Below are 17,711 nucleotides of genomic sequence, written 5' to 3'. Positions count from 1 at the left end.
TATAGTAATAGGGTGTGGTTCATTAGGTTGACCTGAGTTAGGTCGACATACATTGGATCTACCACGTTTGGTCGAGATGCATTATGTCGACATGGTCACTAGGTCGACATGGTCATTAGGTCGACATGGTCATTAGGTCAATTTAGAAAAAGGTCGACATGAGTTTTTTTTAAACTTTTTTTGGTGTCGTTTTATTTGAAAAGTGACTGGGATCCCCAATTAGTGCACCGTGTCCCCTCACTTCGCTCTCCATGCGTCGGGCACGGTGCCTCGCTCCACTACCGCTGTGCTGGGAGCAGGTTACTATTCCCAATAATAGTCCACGTGGATCGTTAAGCATGAAAAAGGTCAAAAAATGAAAGAAATTGTGAAAAAATCATGTCGACCTTGTGATCATGTCGACATATTGCATGTCGGCCATCCATATTAATGCAACCTTGGTGGGATACAGTAGTCATTTCTGGGTTTTGATAGAAGATGACCATGACCTGTAATGTGGTCAGCAGTGATATTAGAGGCTGATATGAAATAACCTCTGTAATGTGGTCTCCTTTGTCCTGTTTCTAAGTGATCCCCAATGTATGACCCTTGGTGTTGTAATATCCTGCCCCTAAGAGGTTCTGCAGCTGCTGCCGCTGTACTCTTTCCCTTCCCAGGGATGTGGGAAGACTGGGTGTTACAATGTTGGAGGTGTACCTATAACCAGCAGCAGCAGCAGGGTGTGGAGGACTGACGGGAAGGAGAGGCAGGCTCAGCTCACAGAACAGGGAACTGCGGCTGCAGAGTGACTGTGACTGGCTTTTCCTTTGGACCTGCCTGGGCTTGTTTCAAGGGGTCCCGGTGATCCAGGGGCCGCTCTGCCGCACAAGGAGCCCGGACAGCAGCATCAGGCTTCAGGGACAGTGCGCAGGACCTGCCGGAGCTGTTCCCTTCATCATGAACCGCCTGGGGGTCCGGGACTCCGGCTAGGGGCACAGAGACCAGAGACACGATTGCCCCTTGGACCCCATCTGTGACAGCCTCCCTACAGTGCAGACAGACAGGGGGCAGTGTGGCTCCCCCACATTAGCCCGAAAACTGTCACTGGATACTTCTTTTTATGTCCCTGTTTCTTTTTTTTTTCTTTATATTCCATTTCTCAGTTCCGATATTAACCCTCACACCCTTTTGCACCATTACTGGCAGTGCCCCTCCAGCCTGGCTGCTGGTGTATATTGTAGTCTGCTGTAATTACCCTGTCATCCACTTGTAATAAAGACCTCTGGATCTCCTGCCTGATAACTTTGCACCTGTTAGACAAGTGACAATGACACCACTGGCGTTCTGCCCCCTTCTGCTGGTACTGCTCCTACAGCATGGAACTGGCACCCATGGCAGTATCACACTGGAAACCCTCCCTAGTGATGTGAAGCAAGTCACCTGTACAGGGGTGAGTGAGGGGATATGAATGGGGTCATGGGATTGGGTGGGTGCGAGGGGGATGCTCACTGTATAGCCACCATATGAATGGGAAATCAGTGCCTTGCATGGGGATGGTTTGGGCAGCATACACATTGGGGGTGCCCAGGTACACAAGGAGCTGGTTCTTGCGTACGGGGGCAATGTTGGAACATGCGTGTATAGAGTTGTTAAACTGAAAGCCCTGTGCAGGATTCACTGGTAAGAGGAACTGAGTGTCAGTAAATTCCTCTACATTCCTGAGGCATCACTAATGCAGTGATGTGTAGATATGCAACTTTACCGTTTGTGCTAAAATGTGCACCAACCAGTCATGATGGTAAATATTTCCGGACTAATGGGATATTCGGGCTGAGTTATGGGCAAAAAACGTGGAGATGCAGCAAACGCAAGAGACGGGTATTAGCAAGATTTATTTCCGCTGTCCTTGGGATTTCCTGGCCTGCAATTTTTCTATTCCATATAATTTCCGTCTTTAGGACTCTAATACATAGCGCACGTGCGAAAATCAATTGAATTGAATGTCGATATTGTCCCAATCATTGACGAGCGCAATTGTATGCCATGCTCCAGACCCCCATAAACTTCTGCACTTATTATAATATATGTGTATAGGATTTACATTGGGCTGTATACATTTCTATTTATGTGGTTTATATATGCATTTTATAAATAAAATGTATGTATAAAACCACGTAAATAGAAATATATTCAGACTAGCTAAGCCTATGCACACATTTTAATCAATTTATGCATTTTTGGGAGGCTCGCTAAAGCTAGACATACATTTTCAAGATCCTGCAGGGACTGATGTGAAAATTTCTCTCTGTCCTGGCAGAGATGCTGATTTGTAATGATTTTCTTTATATAACGCTATTTTGAAATGGCGTTATATAAAGTAAAGATTTATCTGGAGGTTTTAACGTTTTTATTTTTGCTGAATAGCATAAAACGTTCATCCGCAGTACAGATCAATGGAGTGATCCCTACTGTGTGATATTCAACATGATGGGTTGGAACGGAGAAGATAATTGCGTTATCTTGTCCGTTAACCCTTTGCTGAATAGCGGGGTTGCGTTAAAAATGTTGAAACACTCTTGTCCACATTTTTAACAAGAGGATAAACGTCCTCAATATAGTCCTCGATCTAGATACGAGCATTGTTTAAGTGGAAATTGGAATAAGTTTGATGAAGGGTGGTTGTACATTGATGTAGTGTTGACAGTTTAGTACAGTTTTCCACCTCTCCGCACATATAGACACACTTCTAGGCACCCAAGGCGCCTCCCAAAGGAGTAGATTATGCGTGGACCTTGATAGGTGCAGGGTGCACAACGAAAGTGATTTGCGCAACACTTTGAGGGCACTTCATTAATGACTGTTAGTTATCTGTGGATGACTTCTGCACTGTTTCAGCTTGTATGTATGTTACCTAACCCTCACTGTGAATCACCTCTTCAGATGGTGGACATACTGTGGGTCATTTTACCCACCAGCACAGCATGAACATGTGACATCACTGTAACACGATTCTTCTGTTTTCCCAATATCATACTTTCCAGCATTGCTGAATTTGGAATGGGGACACAATGGTGTGGTCATGCCAGCTTTTGAGGCACAACCGCATCGTAGCGGGTTTGTCAAAACCCAGTGGGTGTGCTCAAGATGAAAAAAATGCCATTCACTGAAGGGACATACCGCCTAACCTCAATTTGTGCCAATCACGTGATTGTGGTACAGTCCCCTCAAATCGGGACAGTCCCTCCAAAATTGAGACATTGGGGTCAATTCTATTCAGTGACAGTTGAATAGCGCCGGGAGTTACCGGCGCTATTCAATTCAGCTCAAGTTAAGTCGGCGAAGGCCTGTTCTCGCCGACTTAACAGGTTGAATTGTCGGGAGAACGGGCATTCTCCGACTTAACTCCCCAGCGTGATGCTGATTCCCAACAGAGTCAGCCTCGCGCCGGCCTCGCGGCAGCACTTTTGTTGGGTTTCTTCTCTCATCCCCGGGGGTGAGAGAAGAATTCCCGACAATTGGTGTCACTTGGCGCTGTATTGCAGAGTGCCATGAGCTAACTCCCGGCGCTATTCAACTGTCGCTGAATAAAATTGACCCCCATTGGTAGGTGTGAAATATGTTTGTTCAGTAAACACAAATAGAAAAACTGAGAATTGCACCAAGCATACAGAACTAAAAAGTTGCACTTGCCCTGTCATATATACAGTATACGAACATATATTGAGAGTCGGATCTAGCATGCTAAATAAGCCAAGTGGTGCTGCACAGTTGATCAAAATTGCAAATCCAGGGAACATGTCTGTGGCCGGACTTAACATAACAAAAACTACGGCAACTAGTTATAGGCCGGCAGCTGAATAACTGCTAAATGTTATTGCAGAATTTTTGTTACTTGCTCTCACTTGATGTCTTAGTTTTATTTTATGTTGGACCGTAACCAGTAATATTTAGTTTACACTACTACAGTGTGCTGCCGTGCTCAGTGAATTCTCTGTAGGCGTTGTGAATCACAGGGAGCTATCAATAACTATCCCCCAAAATGATTTATACCTTTAAAAGGGGAATTCTTGCAATGTTGAACATACAATCGGTCCAAGTAGGACTATTGATTTTATAAATCAACTTCTACGGATTATTAAACCTCTGCTGTCCGTGAGGGGACTTTGGACCTACAGTATAAAGGTGATGTGTCTGCCTTATCATAATTGCTGTTATTGGACTAATCCATGCTGACTTTCTCTGTGTCAGTTGTCAGCCAGGTGCAGTGCAACCAACGAGACAAACTGTACTGAGCATGGACATGTTAATACATTAGCGGCAGTTATAAATGCTCATTGTAAATGTAGCACATTTATACGGCAAAGGACTGTGGCCTCCAATGTGAACGGTGAAGCACCTGTGTACGCACATACTTGAGTGACATGCCTGCGACACTTCCATAAAACGCCCATAAAACAGGCCATTTTTTGCATCTTTACAGCCTCTTCCCAGTCACCGCCCAGGGCTCCCAGCACTTTTTCCAAGACATTCCTGTTTCCATGTGTCTCAATCACAACTGCGCCTTTGTACACGCTGCATAATGCATGCCGCTGTACGAGGTTTAGGGATTTATGCTCACGTGCAGAAGCAAAATTATCACTCAACTATAAATACAGATGTGTCCACTTACATCTAGCCTCCCTGCATGTTAAACAGCCATTATTGTCACACCATACCGTGGCGTGACTCGGTAGCGCTGATAATCTTTTCATGTGATTTTTCCCATTAAAATGCATAATATTGGCAAAATTATGTGAATAGGATGCACAAGTAGTTTTGCTGATTAAAATGATATGCGGCATGCCTATATTCAGTGTGTGGCCTTGGCTGTATCTGCATTCGAAATGCTGCGCTACAGTGATTTCCTAGAAAACAGCCACTGACACTAGCATAGCATTTCGTATGCAGATACAGCTGCGGTTGCACACAGAATATAGACATGCTGCATATCATTTTAATCAGCAGAATCTTGTGTGTCTTATTCACATAGCGAAGCGAATAAGACTAATTTTTAGCAAAAAAGGATGCATGATGCAGTCGGGTTGCACAGGACCTGTCAGCTCACGCCAGGCATCTCCCGCTGCATGGCCTATTGTGGCAAGATGAATGAGGACATATTTGTATCGGAATTGCATGTAGCTCTGAATTGGGCTTTATATATACTACTACTTGCAGCTCCTAGCTCTTTGCTGTTTTGTTCATAGTATAACTCTGTATAGTGTATTCATTTTTCAATTTTGTAACTGTATCATCCTTTTATGCACAACAGTGTGGACACTTTAAGGCGCCTGAATAAATGTATTTGACATCTTTATAATTAAACATGTAGTTACAGTCTGTGTTGAAATGACAGGCTTGGGCCGCACATAGCGTTTTTCGCCGGATCCGTTTTGCAGGACCCCCGCAGAGCAGCACCCGGCCAGTGCCACGATCGGTTTTCAGTTGAACACAGCCGCACTGTGTAAGCAAATACATTGAAATGTATGTGTGCTACTTGAAATCCAGTCGTCCCATCATCCGGCTCAACTGCAGCATGCTGCAGTTGGGTCCGGTGGATGCGGCGCCGCTGCATAATGTGTGTGTGTGCGGCCGGATAGGAGCCCATGTGCTGGCTCCTTCCTGCCGAGCGTGTCTCGCTGAATGGAACCTGATAAAATGCACTGTGTGGCTCCAGCCTAAGGGGTTGGTTGGTACTTTATCTCTCTCCAATGTATCTCACTCCAAGACATTTAGGGTTCTATTTACTAAGCCTTAAGGGCCCCGTACACTACTGCGACATGTCAGACCCTCATGTCGCAGGCGATCACCCTTCAACCGCCCGGCAGCCTCCCGGGCGGCAGGATCGCATAGGATACATCATATGCGGTCCTTTTGCATACAATGTATCTTATGCGATCCCAACCAATCTAGGGGATCCGATCCGATGCTCACGGAACCGCGCTTCGGATCGGCTGTAAAACACATCTGAAATGCCCGATTTCATCAGATATATCGGCCCGAATGGTCGAAATCGGATTTAATCGGGCATTATCGTTCTAGTGTATGGCCCTTTAGATGGAGATAAAGTGGACGAAGATAAAGGACCAGCCAATCAGCTCCTAACTGTCCTTTTTCAAACCCAGCCTGTGACATGGCAGTTAGGAGCTGATTGGCTGATACTTTATCTCCGTCCAAGGCTGAGTACATAGACCCTTTAGTTCAGAGACCCCGAAAGTTTAGGATCACTCCGGCCACCCTCACCTGTGTGGTGCCAGCGTCTTGGCACACGCCCGGATCCTCCAGCCTCCTCCTAGCAACACAGCCAGCTGTCACTGGCACATCTTAAAAATGTATTTGTGGTGCAAAATCTCTCCTTAAGCCATAGCTGTAATTCATATCAATTTCTTTAACCCATCTCAGCATTTCCCGGGATTTAACACTGTCCATCAGAATTGCCAGAGCCTGTATACGCCCTAAGGGCTAAAACACACTACCCGGCTTTTGCCGGCCGGGAAAAAGCCGGACGGCTTTTCCCCGTGCCGGCATTGTAATGAACAGTGTGAGGACTAGTGTCCTTACACACTGCACGGCCTCGGCCCGGCTGCCGGGTTGCAGCCGGGTCTCACCACTGGAAGGTCCGGCTGCCGGGCGGGCGCCGGGCCATCTTTGCAGCCAATAAACCGTGTGTGTGAAGGGGAGCTTTCACACACAACGTTTTTTCCCCAAGCCGTGTCTAATGCTGCGCATGCGCACAGCATCACACACGGCTCAAAGCCGTCCTGTGTGACAGACTCTGACGGTTTCTCCCGGATGGCAAAAAGCCGGACAAAGTTTGTCCGGCTTTTTGCCATCCGGGAGAAACCGGCCAGTGTGTGTCACAGCCCTTAGCAGGTTACAGACATAATAGCAGAAGCTTCTGCCTGCCACATCTCCGCTGTACTGTCTGGTCGGGGGACATTTGCATTATTTTTTTTAAATTTTTTATTATTCATTCATTTTATGGTGACAAATTGTGTCTGTGACTGTTTCCGCGTTTCCCTTAGGGCCTGATGCTGAAATGGCAGCTAAAATACGCACTGTTAAGTGCAATTGCGCGATTGCTGCGAGTCGCACATTGCTTGTGTTACAAGTGACTCAGCACTGCATTTTAGGCGGCAGCATAGATATGCATATGAGGCAGCCATATACTGTAGCGCAGACACCAGACTTCTGAAAGGGGGAATCGGACCGGTAAATAAAAGTGCCTCCCACCTGGTAAAACATGGGCGTGGTATTACAGAGCTACAGAAATTAGATAGACAGTCACTAGGCCGACCCCATATGGTTGACATGTCTGTCTAGACGAGTTTGGGTGCCCGCCATTGCGCCCACAGCGTGGCTAGTTGCGCTCGCCCCCTTTCCCCGCCAGCCATCTCGATGCTGGGAACCCTGTGTCGGAATGCTGACCAAGACCGCTGGTCACGCAAACACAACCACCCGACACTGTCTATCTATACATGGAACCCGTAAACAGTGGCGTCCCAAGGGGGTGCGGCCTACACCCGGGTGACACACCCGCCGAGGGGTGACACCAAAATGCCAGCTCCGGCTCAGCGACAGGAGCCAAGTGATGCACTGTTACATTATATGCAGCATTCGGCTCCTGAAACTGTGTAGGGGCCGTCACTGCAGCCACGGCAGCCCCCCGGGGGGGGCATCACCACCTCCCGAACCCCCGGAGCGACAAAAAACAGGGGTCGGGACTCAAAGCTCCGCCCTTTCCCACGAAGCCTCGTCCCCTTTTTCCCAGCGCCGCGCCGGGTGTACTTATGGTAAGTGACGCCTCTGCCCATAAAACGTAGCCCTGTACTGAGAACACCGGGGCTCCTGCCAACACCTCTAGCTGCTAGGATAGGGGGTAAAATAAAATTTTGGTGCAAGAAAAAAAGAATCTTTTGCATGTAGGACTAATGGTCATAGTAATTCCCGGAAGCCATAATCCAGTTACGTTTGCTGGCGCTTAAAGAACTGTAACCCCGTGATGACACAGAATCCCCAAATCCCACGTTCCCCAATTTATTAATCACTGAAATCCTGAGAATTCTCTTTTAATCCAATCCACTATGATATGGTCACGCCCACAGCCTGCAGCAGTCACCCCCCCCCCCAGTGTACCGCAGTCCTGCCCCCAGCATACCATATCCATGTCCCCAGCATGAGTACAAACTGCCCAATACTGGGAGCTACTGTATGGCTTCTAGGTTACTTTTTTCCAAAATATATTGATTCTCAGTTGCACGCAGGTCGCATCGAATGAGACTTATGCGCCGTAGCGAACATACGCATCTTGCCATTCCTTTCGGCCGATTCTGAGTCAGATTTATTTCAGAAGTTTCTTTTTGCCAACATTCCCGGAAGCTGCGGGAGACTCTCGATTTTTCAGGTAGTCCCCTGCACCTACGGAAGAGTAGCAGGAACTCCCACATCCTGTGCACTTCATAGTGAAGTGGGCAGGATGGGGAAATAGTGCTGGGGATTGCAGGTTCGTAGAGAAGGGGTGGGGCTAAAATGACATGGAGCCAGATAACGCGAGGGACTAACCACGCCCCAAGCGAGGTACGCCTAGCATGGCGTAGGTGTAAGTGCTGATAATAAAGATGGCAGCTGCTCTCGCCTACAGAAAAAGCAGGGTTCCATTTAGGTTCAGAGTGTGGCCTCATTCAAACCTCAGTCCATTATAAGGTTTTGTATTGTGACAAAACTAATCCATTTACTTTATCCATATATCGGGTTATGAGCCCATACTACGCAGTTGATAGTGTTTGCGAATCAGTGGTTCAAGGTCTTCAGTATGGAAGTACATATTCCCATGTCAGCATCTGCTGATAACGGTTGCAGCTGGTAATTCCACTCTATACATGTATATACTGTTAAGAGATTACTGTCATAAAAAAGATAAGGATTTAGATAATCTCTGTTGTCAGATGGCCTAATTCATGTCTGTATGTAAAGCAAAAAAGCAAACCACTGAAAAAAACCATGCTGCACTGCAGGTGGGACACATGTAACATGTGCAGAGAGAGTTAGATTTTGGTGGGATGTGTTCAAACTGAAATCTAAACTGCAGTGTAAAAATACAGTTGTCTAACATTTGTGGGCTACATGCAAAAGCGGCCAGTATTTACCCTGCACAGAAACAATATAAATGTATTTGCTCCTCTTGCGTGGCAGCATGGTTTGTTACGGACACAAAGTTACTTGCTTTTTGTGCTTTACTTACAATAATGAATCAGGCCCTATGGGGGTCATTCCGAGTTGTTCGCTCGCTAGCAGTTTTTAGCAGCCGTGCAAACGCTATGCCGCCTCCCACTGGGAGTGTATTTTAGCTTAGCAGAAGTGCGAATGAAAGGATCGCAGAGCGGCTACAAAGTTTTTTTGTGCAGTTTTAGAGTAGCGTCAGACCTCCTCAGCGCTTGCGATCACTTCAGACTGTTCAGTTCCTGTTTTGACGTCACAAACACGCCCTGCGTTCGGCCAGCCACGCCTGCGATTTTCCGAACACTCCCTGAAAACGGTCAGTTGACACCCAGAAACGCCCTCTTCCTGTCAATCACTCTGCGGCCAGCAGTGCGACTGAAAAGCTACGCTAGACCTTGTGTGAAACTACTTTGTTCGTTGTAATAGTACGACAAGCGTGCGCCGCATACGCATGCGCAGAAGTGCTGATTTTTTTGCCTGATCACTGCGCAGCGAACGAAAGCAGCTAGCGATCAACTCGGAATAACCCCCTATGTGCAGATTCTAGTCATCCTAGGGATGGTCATCGGTGGGTTATCCATCGATGGTACCATTGATGGATAACCTTGATGGTGTGAAACCATCTGCAAGGCAACCATCGATGGTTTTACCCATCAATGGTCCCTCTGCTTTAGTGTGCAATGAGATGTGGGCCGGGCAGAGCTCAGGGGTGGAGCTTCAAGAGTGTAAGGGGCAGAGCTAGGCTCTGTGACCCTGATCAATTTGGTGCCAACATTTTACCTGGTGCCCCTTAAATTGCAGCCAATGTGTGCTTGGCCGTGTGGGGTAATCCCTTTTCTGTGGGAGGAATTGACATTGTCAGTTTTATTGCAGACTCTTTCACAACAGAAGTGACTTATTTCCTAAATTCAATCTCCGATGCAATGTCCTGTCTTATCTGCCCTGCGCCACTCAGTAAATATTGTCTTTAATTAAATGTGTTGATGTTGAGTCTTTGCTTTACTACGATCTACTCACATTAACAAATCTGATATCTAATAAATGTATTAGGGAGAACACAGAAGGAGTTGTCGCAAGCTGGCTGTCCAAACACGACAAAAAATGTGTCTTTCCCTAGCGATTATCATAGGGAGCATTTTATGAATATAGTAATATTACCTGGAAACATTGCAGGCAGAGTTCTAAGCATTGTTCTGTGCTAAATATCATTATCAAATGTCAACATTTATACACTACAAATGGTAAGTATGCATACAGATTGCTTATAGTAAAGAAATACCCATTAATAAAACTATAATAAATTCATAAAATCAATACAAATACGTTGTAAAATCAGGAAAACCATGTTAGAAAGATTCTACAAAATGAGCACTATATATTTATTTATTAAAATGTATTGATGTAGGGCAAGAACATCCGGCTGCATTTTATATTTAGGGACAAACTATAAATAAAAAGAGACAGGGTACTGAAGGACAGGCAGACAGACAGACAGCTCTCTCTGAAGACGTGCACTATGGGGCATATTCAATTCATGTCGGATTGACATTGTCGGAAATGGGGCTAAAACCGGTCGGGTTTGTCCGCATTTCCGACAATACACGTTAAGCCGCCGATCCGCGTGCTTTCCGACAAGTTGGGAATTCCCGACTTGTTGGAAAAAACCAGCCGACATTGAATAGGTCGGAACCCCTTCCGAGCTATTCCTATCGGAAACTGCCATCTTTCCGACAAGACGGCGGTTTCTGACAATAATTGAATACACCCCTATATTGTTAACGGAGCCCACACACTCAGCCACAAGAGGAGAGGGCAGTTAGCAATCGTATGTAGTTAATATCCCGACAAAGGGCCTAACTGAGCATTGAACGCAGGTACGATTGCGTTCGCATGCTAAAGCCCTGTGAAGTATGCGCACGCGCAGAAGCAGCACTATGTGCACTATGTGATTGACAGGCAGCAGCGTTTGTGGGGATGGAGGGGTCATCAACTGGACGTTTAAGGGGCTTTGCGGCGGCCTCGAGGGGGGCGCGGCTCAGACAACGCAGGCATGCATGGACCGTTTGTGGGGCGGGCCCCGGCTGCTGCCTGCGTCACACGCATCCGCTGAGACCCGAAACATGCCGTGTAACCGTCTGCCTTCGCAGCTACTCTGTGTAGGCAGAGGGCTACCTTAAACATGCGGAAGCATCGCCGCCGTGCCATACGTGGCAATGAAAACCAGGATGGGTTTGGGGCAGTTGCTGGATGTCATACTGCTTCGACCCAGAAAATGACCGTCCTGCGCCTGCCTTCGAAGCCTGGCTGCGGAGGCAGGGGGCATCCACAAATCAGCGATGCGATCGCAGTTACATTGCGATTGCATCACTGCCGGATATTTGCATGCTGGGAGGCCTTTCCCGGTGCTGTGCAGCCCCACTGCATTAAACTGCAGCCAGTAGCAGGTTTGATAAAGTAGCAAAACTGCACCTGAAGCTACATGAGGGCCCATAATTCCTACACCAAAGTCCCCACATCCCAAATATCGTCAAAGATACTTTTTTATTAAAACTGTAATCATTGTTTACTGGTCCCTTAAGTGCTTTCTGGCTGATAGGCTGGACTACTTGGGCAATCTGCGGTGTCCCACTATGGCATGCCAAGACAAATAATGTACAACCGCCGGCAATATCTTACAGCCTGTTCTCTTTAATGTATTTCCACAATAGATCTGTGTTGATTTTCCTGCCCTAGACCAGATTACACATTAATGCATTCCATGGTTTCCAGTTCGGAAATATTGTTAATGATGTGTACTGGCCAACAGGGCCGCCAATGGGGAGGGGGGGAGACTGGAACCTCGGGCATGGACAGAGAGGGGGGCCTATCCCTGGATCCTGCCCAAGGGTGTAGTTACAGTGGGTGAAGGGGGTGCAGTTTGTCAGTCCCGGGTCCCACAATTTCTGATGGCAACCCTGGTGATGTCCAGTAATACTCCAATCATTGTTCACCTGTGCATAGGGTCGCACCCTGGCTGCAGTAACAGGCGCCACTTATGGTGGATGTGAGACCTCTTAAGTCTGTGACCAAAACTGAGCATGGATGTTTGGCAGACCTGAACCATGGTTTGCCATCTAACCTAGTTATTATAGCTCTCTATGGGGGAGACGTAGCAAGCTTTGGAGAGGGATTAGGTTAAGAAATTGCCCAAAGCATCCAGTAATCTTCTGTCATTTATCTAGCACAGTATTTGAAATTGTGGGCACCTGTTGGTTGCTTTGGGCAACTTCCCTTTATCTCTCCTCAAAGACTTGACACATCTCCCGTTATGTGAGTTCAGGAAGAGATTGCCCTCACACATTGCATCCCTTATACCTCCCAAGTACCGTGCAGACATTATAAGGGTGACACCCTCTCCCTAGTGCCCCATCTCTGTGTTATTATACTGGTGACCCGTCCTGCTAGTACTAGTCTGGTGACAACCTCAGTTCTGCCACACTGTATTATGCAAACTGTATGTGGGTGACACTCTCCCTGTAATACAATGCACTCCTCATTCTGCAGCATCGCTCCACATGATTCACAGTGGTTTTAGGCCCCGCCCAGCATGCATAAGATGAAGCTTACTCAGGCTGGTCATCGGCTTCCGGAGACCCTGGTTCAGGAACTCTGCGTCTGACAACGCAGACCCTGGATCTATCACACCTTCAAAATGGGCATGTCTTGCATCCGTTTTAAAGAACGGTGACGGGTGCCGCCTCCTCTCTCCACAGCATGTCAAAATGGGTTTTGCGTCTGTGCAGACCCACGGCCAATGTATTTATAGGGAAACTATCGGGTTTACGTACAGATATAAATTAGGCCCACTAACCAATAATTGCTCAGATAAGCCGATCAGTATGAGTCTGAAAACTGATGAAAAACTTAGATCGTTTGGTTTGGTTAACGTTCTGTCCGCCGTTCAGTCGACTCCAGGCCGTGAATTGAGGTGATCCAATTATTGGTCGTTGCTCCTCCTCTCCCCCATGTCCCTCATTCCGAGTTGATCGCTCGCTAGCTACTTTTAGCAGCCGCGCAACTTGGAATGACCCCCCATGTCGGCTGGTCAGCTGCACTATTGTGCCGTCAGTGCCCAGGTTTACATAGCAGTGTGCCTTCTGTGTCCCAGCCAGGATCTCTACCAAGCTTAGACAGTCCCGCTATCAGCCGGACAGGTAAGATCCCTAACTGAATTACATTGTTAGGGTTCATTGGATGCCACTGTGAGATCTTCAGCTGTCCCTGCCTACCTCTCATAGACCTTGATTTTGAAAAGAGATAGTACACAGTGCTGGAACCAAACCAGAGACAGTATAAACAACTGGTCACCTGACTACAGTATATGGCTGAGCCAGTGACATTGACAGCTATAAACAACAGGTACATTGATGACAGTTGGAAGAAGTTTGCTGGGCGATATCCAGAACAAAGTTTATAAGTCAATAGCTCTCTGGAATTGTTCAGCTTCTTGCTGAAGTAGCAACCAGAATTGAAACAATGCATACCTGAGTGACTGAGCTGGTTTCCAGAAGACTTGTGCACTATTTACACAATTTAAGCAGAATGTTACCTGTTGGAACTGTTATCCCCCACTTTCCCTCCGCCTAGATTTGGACACTACCAGGCTGCCGGTGCTGAAGGTACAGTGCAGGAAGTTGCAGAAGGCAGACCAGGGCTGCACTTTAACTGGTGAATAGCTCCAGCCATCCACCAATCAGCTTCTGATAGCCATTCACTGTCTGGCTGCAGGCTGGGAGGCAGGTAGAGAATGCCGCTTGGCCGTTCTGATTGTGTGTAATTCACAATCAGGGCAACTATGCAGCATACTCGGCCTGCCTCCCAAGAAGCTCTGGAGGCATCATCCGGGGGGGGGGGGGGGGGGGGGGGGGCGCAGAGGCCTCTCGGCACAACTCAAAGGCCCCTAGAATCGTTAGGCCCTGGGCAGTGGCCCAATGTGCCTATACATTGAGATGGCCCTGAGGCAGACCGGGCATGCCCTGTCGGTGTCACTATAGAGAAACAAGCAGGCATGATACATCAGTGTGATTGGTTCAGCTCTCAGCTCTTTGTCCAGTTGAGGACAGTGGCACACATGTGATTTACAATGGCCAGGATTGGGGCTAGTTTTGAGTTGCATGCTGCTACAACGACCTGTTAGTAGAAGCCCTTCCTCCGGTGTACAGCCGTGCATCACAGTGTACAATTTTTGGGACACCCACTTTGTGCGTCTTTAGAAGCAACAGTGCCGCTGGGCGCGTCTTCAGGTGCTACCATTGGATGCACCATCGAATCTAGCACCTGCCTCATGCCAGGTGCAGATTCCCGTCAGAGTGTGGCCTCCAAGGTGAGCGATTAAGCATCTGAGTTCACAACCAGGTCAGCGACCAGCCCACGACACTCTCATAACACGCCCATAAGACAAACCATCTCTGTGCGTCTGATTAGTCACCGCCCAGGGACGCCCAATGCATTTCCAATACATGTCTGAGACCGCGCATCTCACTCGCTACTGTGCCTCTGTGCGTACACACCGCGGGACGCAGGAGCTGTGCGACTTATATACATGCGCATTTCAAAAACATCGATCCTTTGTGCAAATATCGCATTCCGTCCTACTCAGAATCAGGCCCATAGGTGGTCATTCCGAGTTGTTCGCGTGTTACCGATTTTCGCTATGTTGTGATTTTCCACTTACTGCGCATGCGCAATGTCCGCAGTGCGACTGCGCCAAGTAAATTTGCTATGAAGTTAGGTATTTTACTCACGGCATTACAAGGTTTTTTCTTCGTTCTGGCGATCGTAGTGTGATTGACAGGAAGTGGGTGTTTCTGGGCGGAAACTGTCCGTTTTATTGGTGTGTGGGAAAAAACGCTACAGTTTCTGGGAAAAACGCGGGAGTGGCTGGAGAAACGGGGGAGTGTCTGGGCGAACGCTGGGTGTGTTTGTGACGTCAAACCAGGAACGAAAACTGACTGAACTGATCGCAATGGCAGAGTAAGTCTGGAGCTACTCAGAAACTGCTAAGAGAGGTCTAATCGCAATATTGGGAATCTGTCGTTCGCCATTTTGAGGAGCTAAGATACACTCCCAGAGGGCGGCGGCTTAGCGTGTGTAATGCTGCTAAAAGCAGCTTGCGAGCGAACAACTCGGAATGAGGGCCATAGTGAGTCACTAAACTGGAACAAATAATAATGACAAAACACCGTTGTAAAAAAGGACCAATCCAGGACAGGGACTGAAATTGTCCCGTGTGCGAGAAATGGAGATCAGTATGAGTTATAATTAGACATGAGTAAAAAGTGCATCCGTTAGAGTGACCCAGAATAGACGTATTCACGCGGTTTCCGGGACATTTCTGGATAAAGTCACTGGGTGCAGAGTGATTTCATAGCCTGGAAAATTCCCACCAGTTATTTTGGCTTTATTTATTTCTGTTTCTCCATAAAATATCTGAGTCAGACGTTAATAAGCGGCGGCCTCTGGTGGGTCAGTGTTTGTCTGCTTCCGAATTCAGCACTCACTTTCTGACTACATTAACCTGGGCTCAATAAGGGAACTGATTGATTGATTGATTGATTGATTGATTGATTAATTAAATGAGGGAAGCCTTTTACCGTATTTCAGCTAAATGGGTGAATGGGGTCAGGTATGTGCCTCCGCAATGGTCTGATGTAACCATTTTACGGTTCACTGGCGACAAAGACAAGCTCTGTAATTATGGCCGCTATTTTCACACAGCAACACTTGTCACACAGAAGTAAGTAAGGAGTAAGTATACCAACGGGTTTTGCGAGAGTAGGCAGACTGTTATACCCCTTTTCCATCTGTAGCACGGGTAGCAGCTGGGAGCCTGACGCGGCTGCGACCCGTGCTACAGCCCCCTTTCCCACAGCGCTCACCAACCTGGCATACTGCCGGGTTGGTGACGCGGCTGCTGATGCTGCAGGGGCGGCGCTGGGAGATCACATGATCACCCAGCGTCGCCCTTCCATTCACTGTGAACGGGAGCGGACACGGCTCCCGTTCACACTACACAGCTTACCGGGTTGAACACGTGTAGGATTCTCTGATCACTTGATCCGGGAATTTGCGGTGGGACCCTTTTCCACTAGGAAAAAACACGGGTACATGCGCGCTCCCACGCATTTACCCATGTTTTTAAAGCTAGTGGAAATGGGGTATAAGTCTGTCTGGGGCACACTTATTATATTGCATGGTAGTGTAATTGTGAACTCAGTATTAAAACTTAACTTTTATTCTTATGAACTTAACCCTTAGTATACCAAAGGGGGTCTTCTGAGGACCCCAGAATGTTATTTTTATGTGATCCTGCCGTATCTATAACAACTATTTTACTCCTGATTTTTCTATGTGTCCCGCATCGGATTAAGATAAATACAGTGTAATTAGGCTTATAAAATGTTCTTTCAAAAAAACGTAAATAATAATAAACACTATAATACGTTACAAATGCAGAACGTTTTATATGTGAGAAACACAGGAAAACAACCACCACTGTGACATGGGATATGGGTCATTAAGTCGACCACACTTAGGTCGACAGTCAATAGGTCGACCACTATTGGTCGACATGCAGTAAGTCAACATGGTCACAGGGTCGACATGGTCAGTAGGTCGACATGTACTAGGTCAAAATGGAAAAAGGCTGAAAAGAGTTTTTTGACTGTTTTTGGTATCATTTTCTTCATAAAGTGACGTGGAACCCCAATTAGTGCACGGTGTCTGGGCAAGGTGCTTCGGGCTAGGTGTCTCGCTCCGCTACCGCTGTGCTTGGCACAGGATACCGTTCCCAATTGTGGTCCACGTGGATCGTAAAGTATGAAAAAGTAAAAAAAAATGGAAGAAACAAACTCATGTCGACCTCTTTCCATGTCGACCTAGTACATGTCGACCGATTGACCATGTCGACCTAGTGACCATGTTGACTTACTGCATGTTGACCAATAGTGGTCAACCTAATGACTGCGCTTGGCACAGGTTACCATTCCCAATTGTAGTCCACGTGGATTGAAAAGTATGAAAAAGTAAAAAAAAAAAAAAAAAAATTTTTTTTAGAAAAACTCATGTCGACCTAGTACATGTCGACCTATTGACCATGTCGACCTAATGACAATGTCAACCAATAGTAGTCGACCTAATGGCCGTATCCCGTGACATGTGCTAAGGACTGTAGCGATGGCAACACATGAATAGTGATGTATTGTTACCGTAGTAAAATGATATAACCTTTTTACAAGAATATACAGTATCCAATCGGTTGTAAAAATATACACACTGTAATGAAGAAGAATATATGGCTTTTATTGGCTAACTACTCTTGAAATAAATAAACAAAATATTTTATGCTGTCATACCCTTACTAGAACGTATCCGTTCAGAAACCCAAAAAACATAATTTTAGTAATTTACCTCATCAGTTGAGAATTTAGACAAAAAAC

The 17,711-nt window shown here is 46.9% G+C and overlaps 1 protein-coding gene across 3 annotated transcripts in view; it reads left to right on the top strand.

Annotated features, from left to right (window-relative positions):
- Window positions 1-743: 743 nt before the first annotated feature.
- Window positions 744-17,711, top strand: part of IL17RC (interleukin 17 receptor C) — a 176,510-nt gene continuing 159,542 nt past the window's right edge. For all 3 annotated transcript variants that reach the window (XM_063940950.1, XM_063940951.1, XM_063940949.1), the window contains exon 1: window positions 744-1,429. In XM_063940950.1, coding sequence (XP_063797020.1) covers window positions 1,307-1,429 — 123 coding nt within the window. In that variant the 5' untranslated portion in view covers window positions 744-1,306. The remainder of the gene's footprint in view (window positions 1,430-17,711) is intronic.

Source organism: Pseudophryne corroboree, chromosome 9 (assembly GCF_028390025.1).
Source record: "Pseudophryne corroboree isolate aPseCor3 chromosome 9, aPseCor3.hap2, whole genome shotgun sequence".
NCBI classification, from domain to species: domain Eukaryota; kingdom Metazoa; phylum Chordata; class Amphibia; order Anura; family Myobatrachidae; genus Pseudophryne; species Pseudophryne corroboree.
Note: the sequence above shows the minus strand (reverse complement) of the source record. Positions and strands in the feature narration are given on the sequence as shown.